Here is a 17,813-nt window from a genome sequence, read left to right on the forward strand (position 1 = left end):
GAAATCCATAAATAAATATAAATCACTGCTTTGGGGTCGTATTAGTGAAGAATCTTTCTTTGAAAACTGATACTGGTACTGAACACACACTCTACTGTCAGTGTGTGTGTGTGTGTGTGTGTTGACGCAGTGCCCGCAATGTTTAATCTGGGTTTATTAGTAGCGAGAGATGAGGCGGTCGTTTGATGTCTCTCTCCTCGTCTCTCTTTCTTCTCGCTCTGTCTGAGAGATGTTTGGCAGCTCATCTAAAAACCGCCGCTCGTCAGAGAGAGTGTGATGACAGGCAGTACACACACACACACACACACCTCAGTAGGCTGAAGAATCATGTATATAGTGTATGGGCTTCAGAGTGGGGGAGAGAAAAACAGAACGAGTGAAAGAAAGAAAGAAGGAACAGAAAGAGTGACAGGGAGAGAAATGTGAAGGTAGAGAGAAACAAAATGACAGAGAGAGAGAGAGAGAGAGAGAGCTTACTGTGTGTGTTTGATAAGTTCCCACTCCTCACACACCTCAGAACATCAAACACTCTTTGATCATTCTGAGTAAGCGTGTGTGTGTGTGTGTGTGTGTGTGTGTGTTTACACACCTGTAGGAGTTATGTGTTCAGGTGTAATATCAGCCCCACTCTCCTCCTCTCTCCATGTTGCTCTGCACTGCTCTGGTCTTGCAATATTTTTTAGAGAACAGGACCATTTATAATAATAATAATAATAATAATAATAATAATAATAATAATAATGTTGAGAAATGGCTGTGCTATAAGAGGAAAAAACACTTTGGAGTTGCAGGTGTGCTGTTATCAGTTTAGTAGCAGTAACTCCGACTCATCACACCACCCAGACGTTCATTAAGTTGTTGCTATGGAAACGATAAGGTATGAGAGAGAGTGCATTAATATAAACCTGCACTACAGTCAGAGCTGCTGTTAGAGAGAATTAATCAACTCCTGAACACCTATCAGAGTCCAGGATAAGAGCCACAGATAAACCAGCAATCAAGACATCAGTTTATTAAAGAATTACAACTGGAAGGTAGAGAGAAACAAAATGACAGAGAGAGAGAGAGAGAGAGAGAGAGAGACAGAGCTTACTGTGTGTGTTTGATAAGTTCCCACTCCTCACACACCTCAGAACATAAAACACTCTTTGATCATTCTGAGAAGGTGTGTATGTATGTGTGTGTATGTATGTGTGTGTATGTACAGTATGTGTGTGTGTGTGTGTTTACACACCTGTAGGAGGTGTGTTTAGGTGTAATATCAGCCCCACTCTCCTCCTCTCTAAGAGTCACAGATAAACCAACAATCAAGACATCAGTTTATTAAAGAATTACAACTGTGTGTGTATGCGTGTGTTTGAGTGTGTGTGGATATGAGTCTGTGTGTGTGTGTATTTAAGCGTGTGTGTGTTTGAGTGTGTGTTTGTGTGTGTCAATCTTTGTCCTCTAGGCCCATTTTTTTCCTCAGGGCTTTCTCCAGAATGAAGTATTCCTCAAAGTCTTTCTGTACCTCCTTCTGCAGCAGCTGCTCCATCTCATCATCGTCCATCAGAACCTGCACACATCATCACCATCATCATCATCATCACCATCACCATCATCATCATCATCACCATCATCATGCAGTTTTTGCACATCAACAGATTTCAACTAGGTCTGTAACCTTAAACACTTTTTTTCTTGTTTTTCATCTAATTCTCCATATTTATTCCTTAAATCTCTGTGTTTAGTATTTTTATTTATATTTTGTTAATTATGTAATATTTTGTTATTTGATATATTTTTTGTTATATTTTTGTACCCTAATTTGGGTGTTTTAGTATTTTTGTTATATTCCTTCCTATTTTATCTATTAGCTGTGTTTGTGGATCTATCTATCTATCTATCTATCTATCTATCTATCTATCTATCTATCTATCTATCTATCTGTCTGTCTGTCCGTCCGTCCGTCCGTCCGTCCGTCCGTCCGTCTGTCACCATAATCATTTATTTGCAGATTTGTCCAACAATTTAAGCTAATGCTTTATTACATTTCTCTGTGTGTGTGTGTAAAACTTGCTTTAAATAAAGCAGCTGTGTTAAAGCCTCACTCTTCTCTTTATATATTTATAGTGGAAGAATCAACACACTGTGATGAAAAGCACACACATCAGTAATGCAGAGATGCAGTGTGTGTGTGTGTGTGTGTGTGTGTGTGTGTTTCCATATTCAGTGTACAGGATATTCCAAGCGTTTTCTCAGTGAGTGAGAAAACGTTCAGAATACTTGGAAAGGGTTCTTCTCTAAGCTAAGGTGTAGTTAATGCTAACAAGAAGTGACGTGTATGGCTACCAGTTTAACATGAGTAACTCTACAGCAGAACAAAATAAGACACTACATTGCCAAAAGTGTGTGCACCCCTGCGTGTTTCTTCTCCAAGTCTGAAGCAAACAGTTGTACAGAATGTCTGTGTGAGGAGCTTTACATTTCCTTTCACTGGAACTCAAACCCTGCTCCAGCATGACAATGTGCCTGAGCTCCATAAAGACATGGTGTGGAAGTGAAGGTTGGAATGAAGAACTGGAGTGTCCTGCACAGAGCCTTCAACCCCACTGAACACCCTTGGGATGAACTGGAACTGGAGTCCCCTCAACATCTCAACACCAGAGTCTGATCTCACTAATGCTCTTGTAGCTGAATGATCACTAATCCCCACAGCCAGAATCCAACATCTAGTGGAAAACCTTCTCAGAAGAGACATTTGAAAGTGATTCTAACAGTAAACACACGGGGAATAGTGGCCGTGGTTTTGGAGGGAGATGTTCAGTGGTCTACATACTTTTGGTCATGTGGTGTATCTTTATAATATCATGGGTTTTAATAATATTAAATCTTCAGAAACATTTCTCATCCTGTTCTTGTCTTCCTCCTTCACTCTCTCCTCTCTCTCTCGCACCTCCAGAATCTTCTCATAATAGATCAGAAACTCCACCTCCCTCTGCAGATAGATGCTCATGTCCCGCTCCTATGCGACAGAAACATTTCATTTTAAAATACACTGTTAAACTCTGGACCTTCAGACATTGCGTATATTCCATATCCTACATTATACCACAAGGACATACTCAAATTAACGTTCACCTCGTTAGGAGCCGGGTTTTGGAGCCTTAACGGGATTTCAAGGACGTGCAGCGTGCCCAGGTGATCAGATACGGCCAAGTAGTGCTGCTTCGCTGCTCAAATGAGATTGGAGATATCAGACTAGAGATACAGCGCATGTCTATGCTACCAGAGCAAGAGCACTGATATACACCTGTGATGTGCAGCTCACAACTGACAGAGCTGAAGTTCTACGAAACTACAAACAAAAAAACAACACCTTTAGTAGTGTTAATAACATTATGTGTGTGTGTGAGACTAACAGGAGATGATCCAGGGTTTGATGCAGGAGATCGTATCCATGGTAATCTTCTGGTTCAGTACAGGCTCATGGGTTTTCTCCAGCAGGTTCCACACCTCCAGGTTGCCGTCCTCCTTCCCGATGAAGAACACAGCCGGCCGGGTCAGAGACCAGAACCCGGTTGTGCACAAACTACTGGAATTGGGCGAGTGGAGGAGTGGACCATTCTGGGATCAGAGAGGACGAGATGGATTTATATCGACATTAAAACAAGCTGTTTAAAAGGAAAAACAATTAATAATTCAAACAACTCTAAGGATTGAGTTATAAATAAATCCAGCTTGATAAACCAGGCTCATCGTGCACACAGGAAAAGTGAGTGAATAAAAGCAGGAGGTTTCAGGTGTCTCACCACAACTCCCTCTCTCCAGATAGAGAAGGTCCAACCTCCCACAACCAGAATAACGTCCTTAAAGAACGGAGAACGGAGAACCGTGTTCACCAGATAGTGATGAACCCGAAAGAAGTGAATGGGCTTAGGACCTGGGAGGGAGATGGAGGGGTGGGGTGGGTGGTCACGCACACACACATACACACACACACAGAAAAGAGAAAGAGAGAGACAGGCAGACAGGGAGAGACACAGAGAGAGAGAGTTAGACAGACAGAGAAACAGACAGACAGAAAAAGAGAAAAAGATTAACAAGGAGTGCCGTAATGGGCTGGTGTGTGTGTGTGTGTGTGTGTGTGTGTGTGTTTCTGTGTGTGTGTAATCAGTGCAGATTGCCTTAGGGTACAGTTTCCAGTTAAATTAACCAGTGTGTTGTCTGTTTCCTGATTGTTTCTGGCCTGTTCTTCCTTCTCTTTCCCAGAATTCCTCAGTGTTAATCTCTGATGTTTAGAAGAAACCACAGATTCTCTGGCTTTAACGCAGGCTGATTAGACAAAGTGAGCACTGTGTTATTGTGTGTTAGTCATCCGTCCAGCATCCGTCACACACAACCTTGAAACTCTTAATGCACCTAACGCTTGTGCTAATGTTTTCTGGAGGTTTCTGCTTAAAAATGACATCATCATATAACCACGGCTGAAACATCTTACATCTAACGTCTAGCAACAGTGTGTGTTTGTGTGTGTGTGTGTGTGTGTGTGTGCCTGTGCGTGTGTGTGTACCTACTGGAGAGTTGCCCTGTCTCGTTGTCCTTCTCCAGTTTCCAGTCGGTGTACACCAGTTCTCCATCCTGACAAAAACATGGACAGCAACAGGACCACCGTTATATGTGTACACACACACACACACACACACACACTCTCACTCACTTACACACAGAGACACACAAACACACACACACACACCTGTGTCCCCACGTAGAATTTGGTGCTGATGTTGTCCAGGTGGTGCAGGTGTTTGGCTGAGGGAACATGGAGGGCAGAGAACGACGGAACCTCCAACCTGTCCACTGCAGAGAGAGACAGAGAGAGAGAGAGAGAGAGAGAGAGAGAGAGAGAGAAAGCAATAAGCAATAATACTTTACAGTCTACACTATAAGCTAGAACACTGTGTGATGTCAGGACATTGTGTCAAACCTACAATATTCTTCTACATTCAGTAAGTCCTTCGATTAAAATGAAGTCATGTTTAACTATAAGTGTTCTGTTAGCAAGAAGGCTGTGTTAAACTACAGCACTTTACTATCTAGAACTCTTCATTAGCTAGAACACATCCTCCCAGTGGATTACCTGCTGTAGAGTAACACACACTGTCTCTCAGACTGATCTTCAGAGGACTGCATTTACCAGCAGAGTCTATTTTGGGCAGAGTGACCTACACACACACACACACACTTGTACATACAGCTTTATGATGTCACAAGTGAATTAATGTCTTAACACGTGTGTGTTTGTGTGTGTGTACTCTAAACAGAGGTTTCCAGCTGAGGTTGAGGTGTTTAAAGGTGTTGGGAATTCTGTATGGGATATGTAGAGGTTTCTCTTCAGCTTTGTGCTTCTTGTCGGTCAGGGACGGAGCTGCTACATGAAGATTACGCAGATCCCAGAACATCACAAAACTAACACACACACACACACACACACACACACACATGGATAATAGACATATTGTACAGATTAAAGTGTAAAGTGTTCATAGAGACATGTTTCATTTCCTGAAACTCAGTGTATATATGTTTAAACAGGTAAGCCCCGCTCCCTTGCTGAAACATAGAAATTATGTGAATAATAATAAACTTTTTAAAACATTTAAATATATAGTCAATATAGAGTTTATTAAAAATTTGGCTTTGGGTGCAGACTCTGACTACATTTGAGTTACGCTGACACACTTATGTATTAGTGTGTATTGTTAGTACCCATCAGGTGAACAGGTAACAATCTGGACTGATATTTGGTTCTTATTTTCCAGTGGGATCCCCAAACTCGAGACCTAATGAGAGAGAGAGAGAGAGAGAGAGAGAGAGAGATTGATAATGTTTGTTTCAAAATCTGTTTATGGTTTATCATTGAGGGAGGTGTGGCTTATCAGTGAGGGAGGTGACTTATCATTGAGGGAGGTTTGGTTTATTAGTGAGGGAGGTATGGTTTATCATTGAGGCAGGTATGGTTTATCATTGAGGGAGGAGGGAGGTGTGGCTTATCAGTGAGGGAGGTGTGGCTTATCAATGAGGGAGGTTTGGTTTATTAGTGAGGGAGGTATGGTTTATCATTGAGGCAGGTATGTTTTATCATTGAGGGAGGAGGGAGGTGTGGCTTATCAGTGAGGGAGGTGTGGCTTATCATTGAGGGAGGTATGGTTTATCATTGAGGGAGGTATGGTTTATCATTGAGGGAGGTGTGGTTTATCATTGAGGAAGGTGTGGTTTATCATTGAGGAAGGTATGGTTTATCATTGAGGAAGGTATGGTTTATCAATGAGGAAGGTATGGTTTATCAATGAGGAAGGTATGGTTTATCATTGAGGAAGGTATGGTTTATCATTGAGGAAGGTGTGGTTTATCATTGAGGAAGGTATGGTTTATCAGTGAGGAAGGTATGGTTTATCAGTGAGGAAGGTATGGTTTATCATTGAGGAAGGTATGGTTTATCAGTGAGGAAGGTATGGTTTATCAGTGAGGAAGGTATGGTTTATCATTGAGGAAGGTATGGTTTATCAATGAGGAAGGTATGGTTTATCATTGAGGAAGGTGTGGTTTATCATTGAGGAAGGTATGGTTTATCATTGAGGGAGGTATGGTTTATCATTGAGGGAGGTATGGTTTATCATTGAGGGAGGTGTGGTTTATCAATGGGGGAGGTGAGGCTTATCATTGAGGAAGGTATGGTTTATCATTGAGGAAGGTGTGGTTTATCATTGAGGAAGGTATGGTTTATCATTGAGGGAGGTGTGGTTTATCAATGAGGGAGGTGAGGCTTATCATTGAGGAAGGTATGGTTTATCAATGAGGGAGGTGTGGTTTATCATTGAGGAAGGTGTGGTTTATCATTGAGGGAGGTGTGGTTTATCATTGAGGAAGGTATGGTTTATCATTGAGGGAGGTATGGTTTATCATTGAGGAAGGTGTGGTTTATCATTGAGGGAGGTGTGGTTTATCATTGAGGAAGGTATGGTTTATCATTGAGGAAGGTATGGTTTATCATTGAGGAAGGTATGGTTTATCAGTGAGGAAGGTATGGTTTATCATTGAGGAAGGTGTGGTTTATCATTGAGGAAGGTATGGTTTATCATTGAGGAAGGTATGGTTTATCAATGAGGAAGGTATGGTTTATCAATGAGGAAGGTATGGTTTATCATTGAGGGAGGTATGGTTTATCATTGAGGAAGGTGTGGTTTATCATTGAGGAAGGTATGGTTTATCATTGAGGAAGGTGTGGTTTATCATTGAGGAAGGTATGGTTTATCATTGAGGAAGGTATGGTTTATCAATGAGGAAGGTATGGTTTATCAATGAGGAAGGTATGGTTTATCATTGAGGAAGGTATGGTTTATCATTGAGGAAGGTGTGGTTTATCATTGAGGAAGGTATGGTTTATCAGTGAGGAAGGTATGGTTTATCAGTGAGGAAGGTATGGTTTATCATTGAGGAAGGTATGGTTTATCAGTGAGGAAGGTATGGTTTATCAGTGAGGAAGGTATGGTTTATCATTGAGGAAGGTATGGTTTATCAATGAGGAAGGTATGGTTTATCATTGAGGAAGGTGTGGTTTATCATTGAGGAAGGTATGGTTTATCATTGAGGGAGGTATGGTTTATCATTGAGGGAGGTATGGTTTATCATTGAGGGAGGTGTGGTTTATCAATGGGGGAGGTGAGGCTTATCATTGAGGAAGGTATGGTTTATCATTGAGGAAGGTGTGGTTTATCATTGAGGAAGGTATGGTTTATCATTGAGGGAGGTGTGGTTTATCAATGAGGGAGGTGAGGCTTATCATTGAGGAAGGTATGGTTTATCAATGAGGGAGGTGTGGTTTATCATTGAGGAAGGTGTGGTTTATCATTGAGGGAGGTGTGGTTTATCATTGAGGAAGGTATGGTTTATCATTGAGGAAGGTATGGTTTATCATTGAGGAAGGTGTGGTTTATCATTGAGGGAGGTATGGTTTATCATTGAGGAAGGTATGGTTTATCAGTGAGGAAGGTATGGTTTATCAGTGAGGAAGGTATGGTTTATCAATGAGGAAGGTATGGTTTATCAATGAGGAAGGTATGGTTTATCATTGAGGGAGGTATGGTTTATCATTGAGGAAGGTATGGTTTATCAGTGAGGAAGGTATGGTTTATCAGTGAGGAAGGTATGGTTTATCAATGAGGAAGGTATGGTTTATCAGTGAGGAAGGTATGGTTTATCAGTGAGGAAGGTATGGTTTATCAATGAGGAAGGTATGGTTTATCAGTGAGGAAGGTATGGTTTATCAATGAGGAAGGTATGGTTCATCAATGAGGAAGGTATGGTTTATCAGTGAGGAAGGTATGGTTTATCAATGAGGAAGGTATGGTTTATCAATGAGGAAGGTATGGTTTATCAATGAGGAAGGTATGGTTTATCAGTGAGGAAGGTATGGTTTATCATTGAGGGAGGTATGGTTTATCATTGAGGGAGGTATGGTTTATCATTGAGGGAGGTGTGGTTTATCAATGGGGGAGGTGAGGCTTATCATTGAGGAAGGTATGGTTTATCATTGAGGAAGGTGTGGTTTATCATTGAGGAAGGTATGGTTTATCATTGAGGAAGGTATGGTTTATCAGTGAGGGAGGTATGGTTTATCAGTGAGGAAGGTATGGTTTATCAGTGAGGGAGGTGTGGTTTATCAGTGAGGAAGGTATGGTTTATCAGTGAGGGAGGTGTGGTTTATCATTGAGGAAGGTATGGTTTATCAGTGAGGGAGGTGTGGCCTCCTGCCAACTTGAATTGTATTGTATTGAATATTCAGCTGCCTTTAGCACGATTCATGCATTTTGGTGTGAGATAAATAACTCTATATAGTTAAAAAAAAATTAATGAGGATAATTATTTTATAAAAAAAATAACGATAATTAATTGAATATTGTTATTAAGATGGTCCGCTATCCCATCACACCTCAAAGCTGTCTGGGAGCCACTGTACATCTGTGACCGGGCCTCTGTGTCCACCCTCGAATCCTGACATAGCACAGTAACGCACTACAGGGGTGTCGCTGTGCTGCTTATCCTTAAAATCCTGCTGACAGAACACACACACACACGCAGAAAGGATTAAATGCTTTTTAGACGCACGTTGATGTTACATGAATATACACATTATACATGTAAGAGTAAATCTATTATTTCTGGACTGTGATTGGTCTCAAACACACACACACACAGCAGGGGTTCTAATGGCACCATGTGAGTGTCTGAGTGTTTGAGTGGGGTTGCATAACAGCTGTGTTTGACAGGATTGTGTGTGTGTAGGGGGCTCATTGTGCAGTTCACTGAATAAACAGTGGGTGGAACTGAAGGCAGATGTCAGGTCTGTTCTCTTCAAAACACACACACACACACACACACACACACAGAGTAATTCAATTAGGAGCCGGTAAAGTGAAATTATGGCCCTCCTCCCATCAGGTTTCACACAAGATGAACAGTTCAGTGTGTAAATGTGTGCACACACACACACACACACACACAATCACAAAAACAAAAAAAATATTAGATATTTAATAAATATTAAACATAGAAAAACAAACATAAATATATTGTATATATTACACCCTATTATTATTCACTATAAGCGAAATATATAATACATTAAAAGTTTCATTAAAAGTGTAATAATAATAATAACCATCATCATCATCATCATAAAGATGGAATTAATATAAAATAACTTTTTCAAACTTAAACTGTTATATATTGAATATTATTATTAAATGTAATACAATAATTTATATATTAACGTGTGTGTGTGTGTGTCCACCATTGTGTTGGTCATTTTTGATCGTACTCCACCACGGTTTCTCTGCAGTCTGTCAGCATGGCCTGAGATGTCCCACAGCACCACCTACACACACACACACACACACACACACACACACAGAAAAATGGGAATCAAAATGAAAAAAGGAAGAAAAGTGAACATTTATTTATCTGGGAAAGGGAGTAGAAAGAAAAGATTAATTCTCCAGTCTGTTAGATAATTCACACACACACACACACACACACACAGATACAGTGTGACAGGAACACAGAGAGAAAGGGGGAGAGTGAAAGGGGAGTAACTGCACCTGGCCGTTCATACAGCCTCCAACGATAATATTGGTGTCTGAGGGACAGAACTGGAAGCTCAGCACGTCGTCCGGACATTCCAACAGCAACTGCAGAAAAAACACACAGAGTTTCATTTCAAAGCCACTCTCACTTTCATCCACTCCGACTCACTGATATCCGCTTTCAGCTTCTCCAGAACGAACGCTCACATCACAGCCTGCTGTCAGAATAAACTCCAAAACCTTCTTAAAGCTGCCGAAGAGCAACAGACCACATTGTCATCCTCATTGCACACACTGCATGCATCCAGCTGCAGGATCACCTCCACAGCTGGATTACACTCCCACCAGGGAGAGGCTACAGGATGTCTTAGTACAGAGAAAGTGGATAAATGGATGGATGGATAGAGATGGACATGGGGATGTGAAGACAGTGGTGGGGATTAATTATGAGAGAGAAAAGGGACTTTAAAGGATTAGAACAGAACCATGGAGTAAACACAGTTGTGTGGATTGGATGGAGAGAGAAAAAGAAATTAAGAACAGTAGAAAGAGTGAGGGGTGATAGACAGGCAGGTGAATGGATGGATGGATGGAGAGACAGACAAACAAACTGATGTACAGACAGATGGATGGAGAGCTAGACAAACAGACAGACAGATGGTCAGACAGGCAGATGGATAGAGAGACAGACAGAAAGACAGGTGGATGTAAGGAGAGACAGACAGGCAGATGGACAGACAGGCAGATGACAGAGACAGATGGACCAACAGACAGGTGGATGGATATACAGACAAACAGATAGACAGACTGGCAGACAGATAGATAGAAAGACAGACAGTTGAATGGATAGAGAGACAGACAGATATACAAATGGATGGAGAGACAGACAGACAGATGGGTAGACAGACAGACAGATAGCTGGAGAGACAGACAGAAACATGGACAGTAGGATATACAGATGGATGGAGAGACAGGCAGACAGACAGACAGGTGAATATTACCAGAGGGTGGACGGGGTCAGAAATGCTCCAGAAGATGATCATTGTTGGATTCAGCAGCAGTTCAGTGGAGTTGTCTATCCTCTCCTCAAATGAGAGCTTCCATGTTACTGACACTGCTATTACACCTGTCTCACACACACACACACACACACACAACAGTTTGTCTTTGAGTGTGTTGTGTGTAGAAAGATTTGACATTGTGTTGTCAGAGTGTCAGGGTTTTCAGATCTGTGTGTGTGTGTGTGATACCGTTGATAGTAGGATGCCAATTGATGTAGCTGATAACTTTGTCCTTGCTGTAGCGCAGCTCAGTGAAAGTCTGGTACAACTTCAGCTGTATGTCGTCGTTTTCTTTACACACAGCTTTGTCTCCCAGAGCAGCCAGTTCATTCACAAACACATCCATCAAGAGGTTCTGCTGTAAGGCCTGTTCAATCCTACACACACACCCACACACACACACACACGTTAAGTGGATATGGTGGGAAGAAGCACTGATGAGAATTCATTATTAAACCTTCTCACCTGCCAATGCTGGATCTGAGGAAATTCTGCAGGTTCTTTGACTGCAGGATCTTCTCTTTCTCCTCCTCAATAAGCTCTTGAGGTTCATACTGGGTCCACATGTTCTTTCTGTGTTTCCTGTCAAACACACGGCTGAGTTTAACTTTTCTCTGAAATGCAGTACTGATGTTTCTCTTCACAGTGCTTTAGCCTGCTGACGGTTTCATGAACACCTTTAAAACCATAATCATGTTCGATGCACAGTGTGTGACGGGACATTTTCCACATGCCTTAAAGCAGATGTTTTATGATCTCCCATCTGTTTCAGCAGGTGTTCAAATGACTATGGTGCATTGAGGAAGTGTGTATGGTGTCTTTATACATTTCTTCTGTAAATATTACAGGTGTTTATGTCACACACTGACTCCGTGGGGAATTTCCCAAATAAATATGGACATGTGCTGATTATTAAAGCGTCTAAAGCACATACTGCACTATAAGATTATTTTTTTTGTATTGAAGTTTTAAAGGTTCTATAAGATGCACGCAACACAATGGCACTATTGTTTATTTTGAAAGATATTAGAGATACTCTGCTGTGTTTTAAAGATATTAAAGGAGCTATAAGGTGTTTTAAAGTTAGTGTTTAGTGTTCTAAAAACATTTAATGCACTATAAGATTAAAGGTGCAATCAGTTGTTTTAAACCCTACAAGGGTTAATGTTGAAGAACTTTTAGGTATTATAAGATAAACAATTAAAGATGCTATTGTGTGTTTTTAAAGACATCTTAAGATACTATACAATGTTTTGGAGGCATTAAAGGTACTGTAGGTGTTCGTAAAAGGCCTTTAAAGGTGTTTTGAATGACATCAGTGGTGTTATAACACATTTTAAAGGAATTTACGGCGTGTATAAGCGAATGATGATGATACTATAAGGTGTTTTCAAAGGTATGAAAGGTACTATAAAGTGTTTTAAAGGGATTTATGGTGCAATAAGATATGTTTAAAATTCATTAATGACACTATAATGTGTTTAAAGGTATTTATGGTGCTATAAGGTTTGCTTTAAAGGTATTAAAGGTGCACTAAAGTGTTTATGAAAGGCACTGAAGTTGCTGTCCTTTGTGTGAAAATGTACCATGTGGTCTGTGAGGATGAGGTTTTGGTGTTAGCGATGGCTTGAACCCCGCGGTTCTGCTCCAGTTTCCTGATGCTGAAGCTCTCGTCCGGGTATGATTTCCACTCGGTGTAGGAGCTGAAGTCAGAAAAGTGCACCGGAGCCCCAGTCTTCCGCCCCAGTCTCCTTACCTTAAAGTGGAACTGAACAGAGGAAAGAGTTAGTGTGAGTTTAAATATCTGGCTCATGCAGTGTGTGTGTGTGTGTACATCATGTCATACTCTGGCTCTGGTGTCTTTAACTGATTCTTCCTCAATCTCTTTCTCGCTGCCCAGTGAAACCCAGCGCCGGGGCACAGGACTCCTCTGCTCCTTCTCCATCTCCTCTCCACCTTCATCCTCTTCTTCCTCTGTTACTGCTGGGGGCTGAACAAACACACACACACACACAGGTGGGATGAAGAAAGTTTTATTCTATGTTTCTCATCTTTTTCTTTAGGATCTGTCTCCTCACCGTCAGCAGGCTCTGTTTAGCCTCCAGCGTGAGCACCAGGTAAAATCGCTGACCATAGGTGAAGTCCCAATCAAACACTAGCAGCATCTCATCTTCTGGATAATCCTACACACACACACACACATAGGGATGTATGATTGTATAACTGAGTTCCCTTTTTAACATCCAGAGAGAGAAAATGAATAAGTTATGGAGTTATAAGTGAGGAAGTGAAGAAGTGATGGAGAATTGAAGAATTGAAGGAGAAGTGAAGGAGGAGTGAAGGAGGATAAGTGAAGGCTCTCACCAGCACGGCCTTTTTGACGGGGCTGAAGTCCGACACGGCGGCTCGGTTTCTCATGTCCTGGATAATGTCATCTTTCCTCAGCAGCTTGTAGGGGTTCTCACACGTCACGTCGTTGTCGGCTCTGCAGCTGAACAGCTCCTGTGTGGCTGAGGTTAGAACCAAAGGGCAGATGTAGTCTGGATGTCCTGAGGATGGAGCAAAATCACAAATTTGACACAATGATCTCCATCATCTGCTCCAAAACTGTTCCCTCTTTAAAATAGAGAAAATACAGATGATTAAAAGCAGACACAAAGCAGTACGAGTGTCTCGGTGTGTGTAGTGAGAGAGGGTTTTGAGTTCAAAACAAAGCACTTGTTAATAAAGAGCTTGTAGCTGCTGCATCATTCTCTTCTTCACCAGACTCTTGTTCTTCTGTCTTTTTAAGTTAAGACAAAAAAAAGAAGATATTTACTAAAATTTACAACATTTAACCTTCAACTGAAGTCAAATTATTTCAAGAGTATTATATACAAATTATACAAATTACATATGTATAAAACCAGGTGTGAGATTCAACTGTTAGCTGAAACTATAAGTGTAGAGTAACTTTATTAAGCACTCAGGTGAAGAGGAACAGAAAGTTCAGGACGTCAGGAGTCTATTTTTACTGACACTCCTTCATTATGCTGTGACATGACCAGAGGAGGTTTGAAACACAATACAGAAGTGTCTGTTAAAAAACATTACCTTAGGGAGGTGTGTGTGTTTGTGTGCGCGCACTATCCTATACTTTACACATGACATCACATGTTTTGTACATTACATATAAAACCAGTGATGTTTTTCTCACACACTCTTCACACTAACAGCAGTTCTGACACTATCACAGGATTGTATTCAGGCTTGGTATGGTTTCCATAGCAATTCAAAAATTGAAAAAAAAAAATTATATTGTGAGGTTTTCTGTAATTTGCTTAACAATTTTGGAAGGAAGGAGTCTCCAGTGTTAGCACTTTGGAACAGACATAGTTGTAAATAAATGAATAAATAAATAATAAATAAGAATCCCTTATAAACAGCAATAAAACACTTCAGGATGGTGAGTCTCCTGACAACCCTGGTGTTGATTATTTTCCTACGGCAGCACAACACAGAGGAGGCTGTACAGGCAGAGAACCCAAAGAAACTAAAACCTCAGGTTCTGTGGGTTCAGATCGGGTTGAGTCTTATTTTTTAAATGCAGCATAAAAATAACCTAATGTGGGGAAAAAGTATTATCATACCTGTATTTGTTTCTGGTGCAGAGCTTTCCTTCTTTTCCTTTGGTGATGGAGATAAGTCATTTTTCTTCTCTAAAGCTGAAACATACAGAGAGAATCTGAAATTCTGTGTCACTGTGTACAGAGGATAGAGGTTTTAAAATCTGAACTAACCGTACACTCTACACACTCTCACCTGTCTCTTTCCCTTTGCTCACACGGCTTTTGGGTTTCTTTGCACTCATATCTGCTGAATCAGAAAGACAGACATGTTTATGTATTAAGCAGAACAGCAGTGTGTACTGTAGGTTCTTCCTCAGAGTGCTGAGGAAACGTTTCAAGAAAAAAAAACGCGCATATGGCGACATCTAGTGGTCAAATAGTCTCATTACACATATTTACACAGGACCTAAAATAGTGAACTTCACTCACAAACTACAACATTACGAAGATAAGGATGATACGATACGACTTTCCGATACTGATACGGATACATTGAGTGTACGCCGATATCGATACACATCCCATATATGGGTCAAAATCACTATAAAGTGCATTTGTTGTCCATCAGATTCACTCACGAACATAATGCAAAATAATGAACTTCTGAGGTTTAATAATAAAGTGTATAAATAAAGTGATTTACTGTTGAAGTTACTGGTTCATGTCAGGGAGGATGTGTGTGTAGTTTTTGACACATTCTGATAATGTTTTCACATATTACAGCAGTTATTATTTATAGAAACACATATTGAATCAAAGCAGCACACCCTGGTTTGTTTTGGTTATTGTTTTGGTATTTTCTACTTTGCAACAGCCAACCAGTCCATGATCTGATCTGATCCTTTTTACACATCTTGTGGTTAAAAGTATGTTGGTTTGTTTTTATTTCACTATAGGTTCCTGCAATAGCTGCTGTAAAAGGCACCATTTAGTTCGACACCTGAACAGATGAAGTACAGAGACATTTCATATATCTGAAAGGCGTTTTAGACTTCTCCTGCTTTAGGCTTCGCTTGAGCTGATGTTCATCGTTCAGGAGACCAGAAGTGATCGATTTGAAGAACATTAGAGAGAGCTGCATGATGAATTACAAGCGCACCACAATGGCACAAACATGTTCCCCATGAACTAAAATGTATTGTTGAGAAAGGCACAAGATATCTTTCTGAAAATCTACACTTTATGATCACTATGCAATTGAGTCTGATGCAGGAAAGGGTACCGGTGCTATGGAAAACATCTTGTCTAGTACCGAAACCTAAGAAAGCCACCCCATCTGGCCTCAGAGACTACAGACCGGTTGCTTTGACATCACATGTCATGAAGGTGTTGGAGACAATAGTTTTAGTCAACACGCACTGCACCCACTCCAGTTTGCCTACCAGCCTCATGTGGGTGTCAACGATGCTGGTCATCAATCTGCTGCAGCGTGCTCACTCCTACCTGGATGGCAGTGGTGGTACTGTGAGGATCATGTTTTTTGACTTTTCTAGTGCCTTCAACACCATCCAACCATTCATGCTGAGTGAGAATCTGCTTAGAATGGGTGTCAGCTCAACCACCATCTCCTGGATTGCTGACTACCTGTCAGGTAGACCCCAGTTTGTGCGATTGGGGGCTTCCCTGTCTGACAAAGTGGTCAGTAATAGAGGAGCACTTCAGGGGACTGTGCTGTCTCCATTTTTGTTCACTCTGTTCACCTCAGACTTTCAGTACAACTCTGAATCATGTCACCTGCAGAGGTTTTCTGACAGGATGGACAGGAGTCTGAGTACAGGGGATTTCTGAATAACTTTGTGGACTGGTGCACTAGGAATTACCTGCTCCTAAATGTGATGAAGACCAAGAGGATGGTAGTGGACTTCAGGAGGACTAAAACTTTAATTGAGCCCATAACCATCATGGGTGAGAAGGCTGGAATTGTTTAAAACTAGAAGTATTTGGGTGTACAACTGGATTGGATGACCCACAATGACACTGTATACAAGAAGGAAATGAGCAGACTCTATTTTCTGAGGAAGCTCAGATCTTTCAGTGTCTGTAACAAGATGCTGGAGATCTTTGATCAGATTCGTTGTCACAGAGAACGTTACAGGAGGTCATTCATACCATTCGCAATAACATTACACAATAGTTCAGCCGTGTGTGACAGGTGATAACAATCTCACACTGTACTACTATAAACACTTTTTTCTCTAGACACACAAGGTCATCATTATTATCTACTGCCAGTTTGCACGTGTACTATAAGTACTGATGTAAATATGGTTAAATCCACAAGTGTGTTTCATATCTGCACTGAAAACTTTCATTGTAATTTATTGTAACTTATTGTAATCTATATTTAATGTTTCTCTGCTTTCTACTTAGTCTTATATTTTTGTATGTGTATGTATGTGTATATGTAATTGTACAATTTTTTTATTTTTGTGTGTGTTGTATCTTGTAACTGTCTAAGCTGGGGTAACACAGGAATGTCTAGAATATCTATCTATCTATCTATCTATCTATCTATCTATCTATCTATGAAATGTTTTTATTCTACTTTAAATCTGCCCATGTCAGGGGAACATGTGGTTTTGTGGTTTGTTGTATTCTGTTTGTTTGCAAGTTAAAAGTGCTGGAGTTTGACCAACAGTTTCTACCAGCCTCCTTAATACAACAAATATGAAGTTAAATGGAAAATCTCATTTTTTTTATTTTGGAAATTGCGAAGTCTCGGAGGCACTTTATGGTGATTTTGACCCATATATTTTTTTAAAAAACCGCTTTTAAACCATTGTAGAAAGCATTAGCTAAACGGCTAAACGGGTTAAATCAAACAAACCTGACACCAAAATCTAAATATAAAGCGCTAACTTTAATCATTTCGAAATAAACAAGCCTTAACTAACATTGTAAAAAGAAGTTAAAAGTGATTTTACCTCGTAAACCTGAGTTTAAATCCTAGCAAACATCGATATAAAGACTCAACGTCTCTGGCATGAACAGCACGGTTACTATGGTTACAGTAGCAAAGT

At 40.6% G+C, this 17,813-nt stretch overlaps 1 protein-coding gene across 3 annotated transcripts; it reads right to left on the reverse strand.

Annotated features, from left to right (window-relative positions):
* Positions 1-999: 999 nt before the first annotated feature.
* On the reverse strand, positions 1,000-17,800 carry dnai3 (dynein axonemal intermediate chain 3). 3 transcript variants are annotated; one of them, XM_058409019.1, is made up of 23 exons: positions 17,718-17,792; positions 14,987-15,040; positions 14,815-14,889; positions 13,550-13,734; positions 13,264-13,368; positions 13,032-13,175; positions 12,772-12,953; positions 11,651-11,767; positions 11,375-11,562; positions 11,126-11,250; positions 10,140-10,229; positions 9,833-9,916; positions 8,972-9,094; positions 5,749-5,822; positions 5,295-5,448; positions 5,120-5,204; positions 4,736-4,839; positions 4,557-4,620; positions 3,792-3,922; positions 3,402-3,606; positions 3,121-3,212; positions 2,882-3,004; positions 1,000-1,555 (listed from the first exon to the last, which is right to left on the reverse strand). In XM_058409019.1, exons 2-23 carry the CDS (start codon positions 15,033-15,035, stop codon positions 1,433-1,435), a joined length of 2,622 nt encoding a protein of 873 aa, XP_058265002.1. In that variant the 5' UTR covers positions 15,036-15,040; positions 17,718-17,792; the 3' UTR covers positions 1,000-1,432. The 3 variants fall into 3 exon arrangements, with proteins under 3 accessions (XP_058265002.1, XP_058265000.1, XP_058265003.1); XM_058409017.1 differs by having other exon boundaries at positions 1,001-1,555; positions 14,987-15,037; positions 17,718-17,800; XM_058409020.1 differs by having other exon boundaries at positions 1,002-1,555; positions 8,972-9,091; positions 14,987-15,037; positions 17,718-17,800.
* Positions 17,801-17,813: the final 13 nt, after the last annotated feature.

The sequence above is a fragment of the Hemibagrus wyckioides genome, linkage group LG15, assembly GCF_019097595.1.
Source record: "Hemibagrus wyckioides isolate EC202008001 linkage group LG15, SWU_Hwy_1.0, whole genome shotgun sequence".
Taxonomy (NCBI): Eukaryota; Metazoa; Chordata; class Actinopteri; order Siluriformes; family Bagridae; genus Hemibagrus; species Hemibagrus wyckioides.

What these genes read in the sequence shown, in the direction of transcription:
- dnai3 (XM_058409019.1), bottom strand. Translation starts at nt 15,035, where the DNA reads ATGAGTGCAAAGAAACCCAAAAGCCGTGTGAGCAAAGGGAAAGAGACA. An exon ending in CTGACCCCGTCCACCCTCTG is followed by an intron (nt 10,230 to 11,125) that starts GTAATATTCACC and finishes TTTTTTCTGCAG; the next exon opens with TTGCTGTTGGAATGTCCGGA. An exon ending in CAAAAATGACCAACACAATG is followed by an intron (nt 9,095 to 9,832) that starts GTGGACACACAC and finishes GTGTTCTGTCAG; the next exon opens with CAGGATTTTAAGGATAAGCA.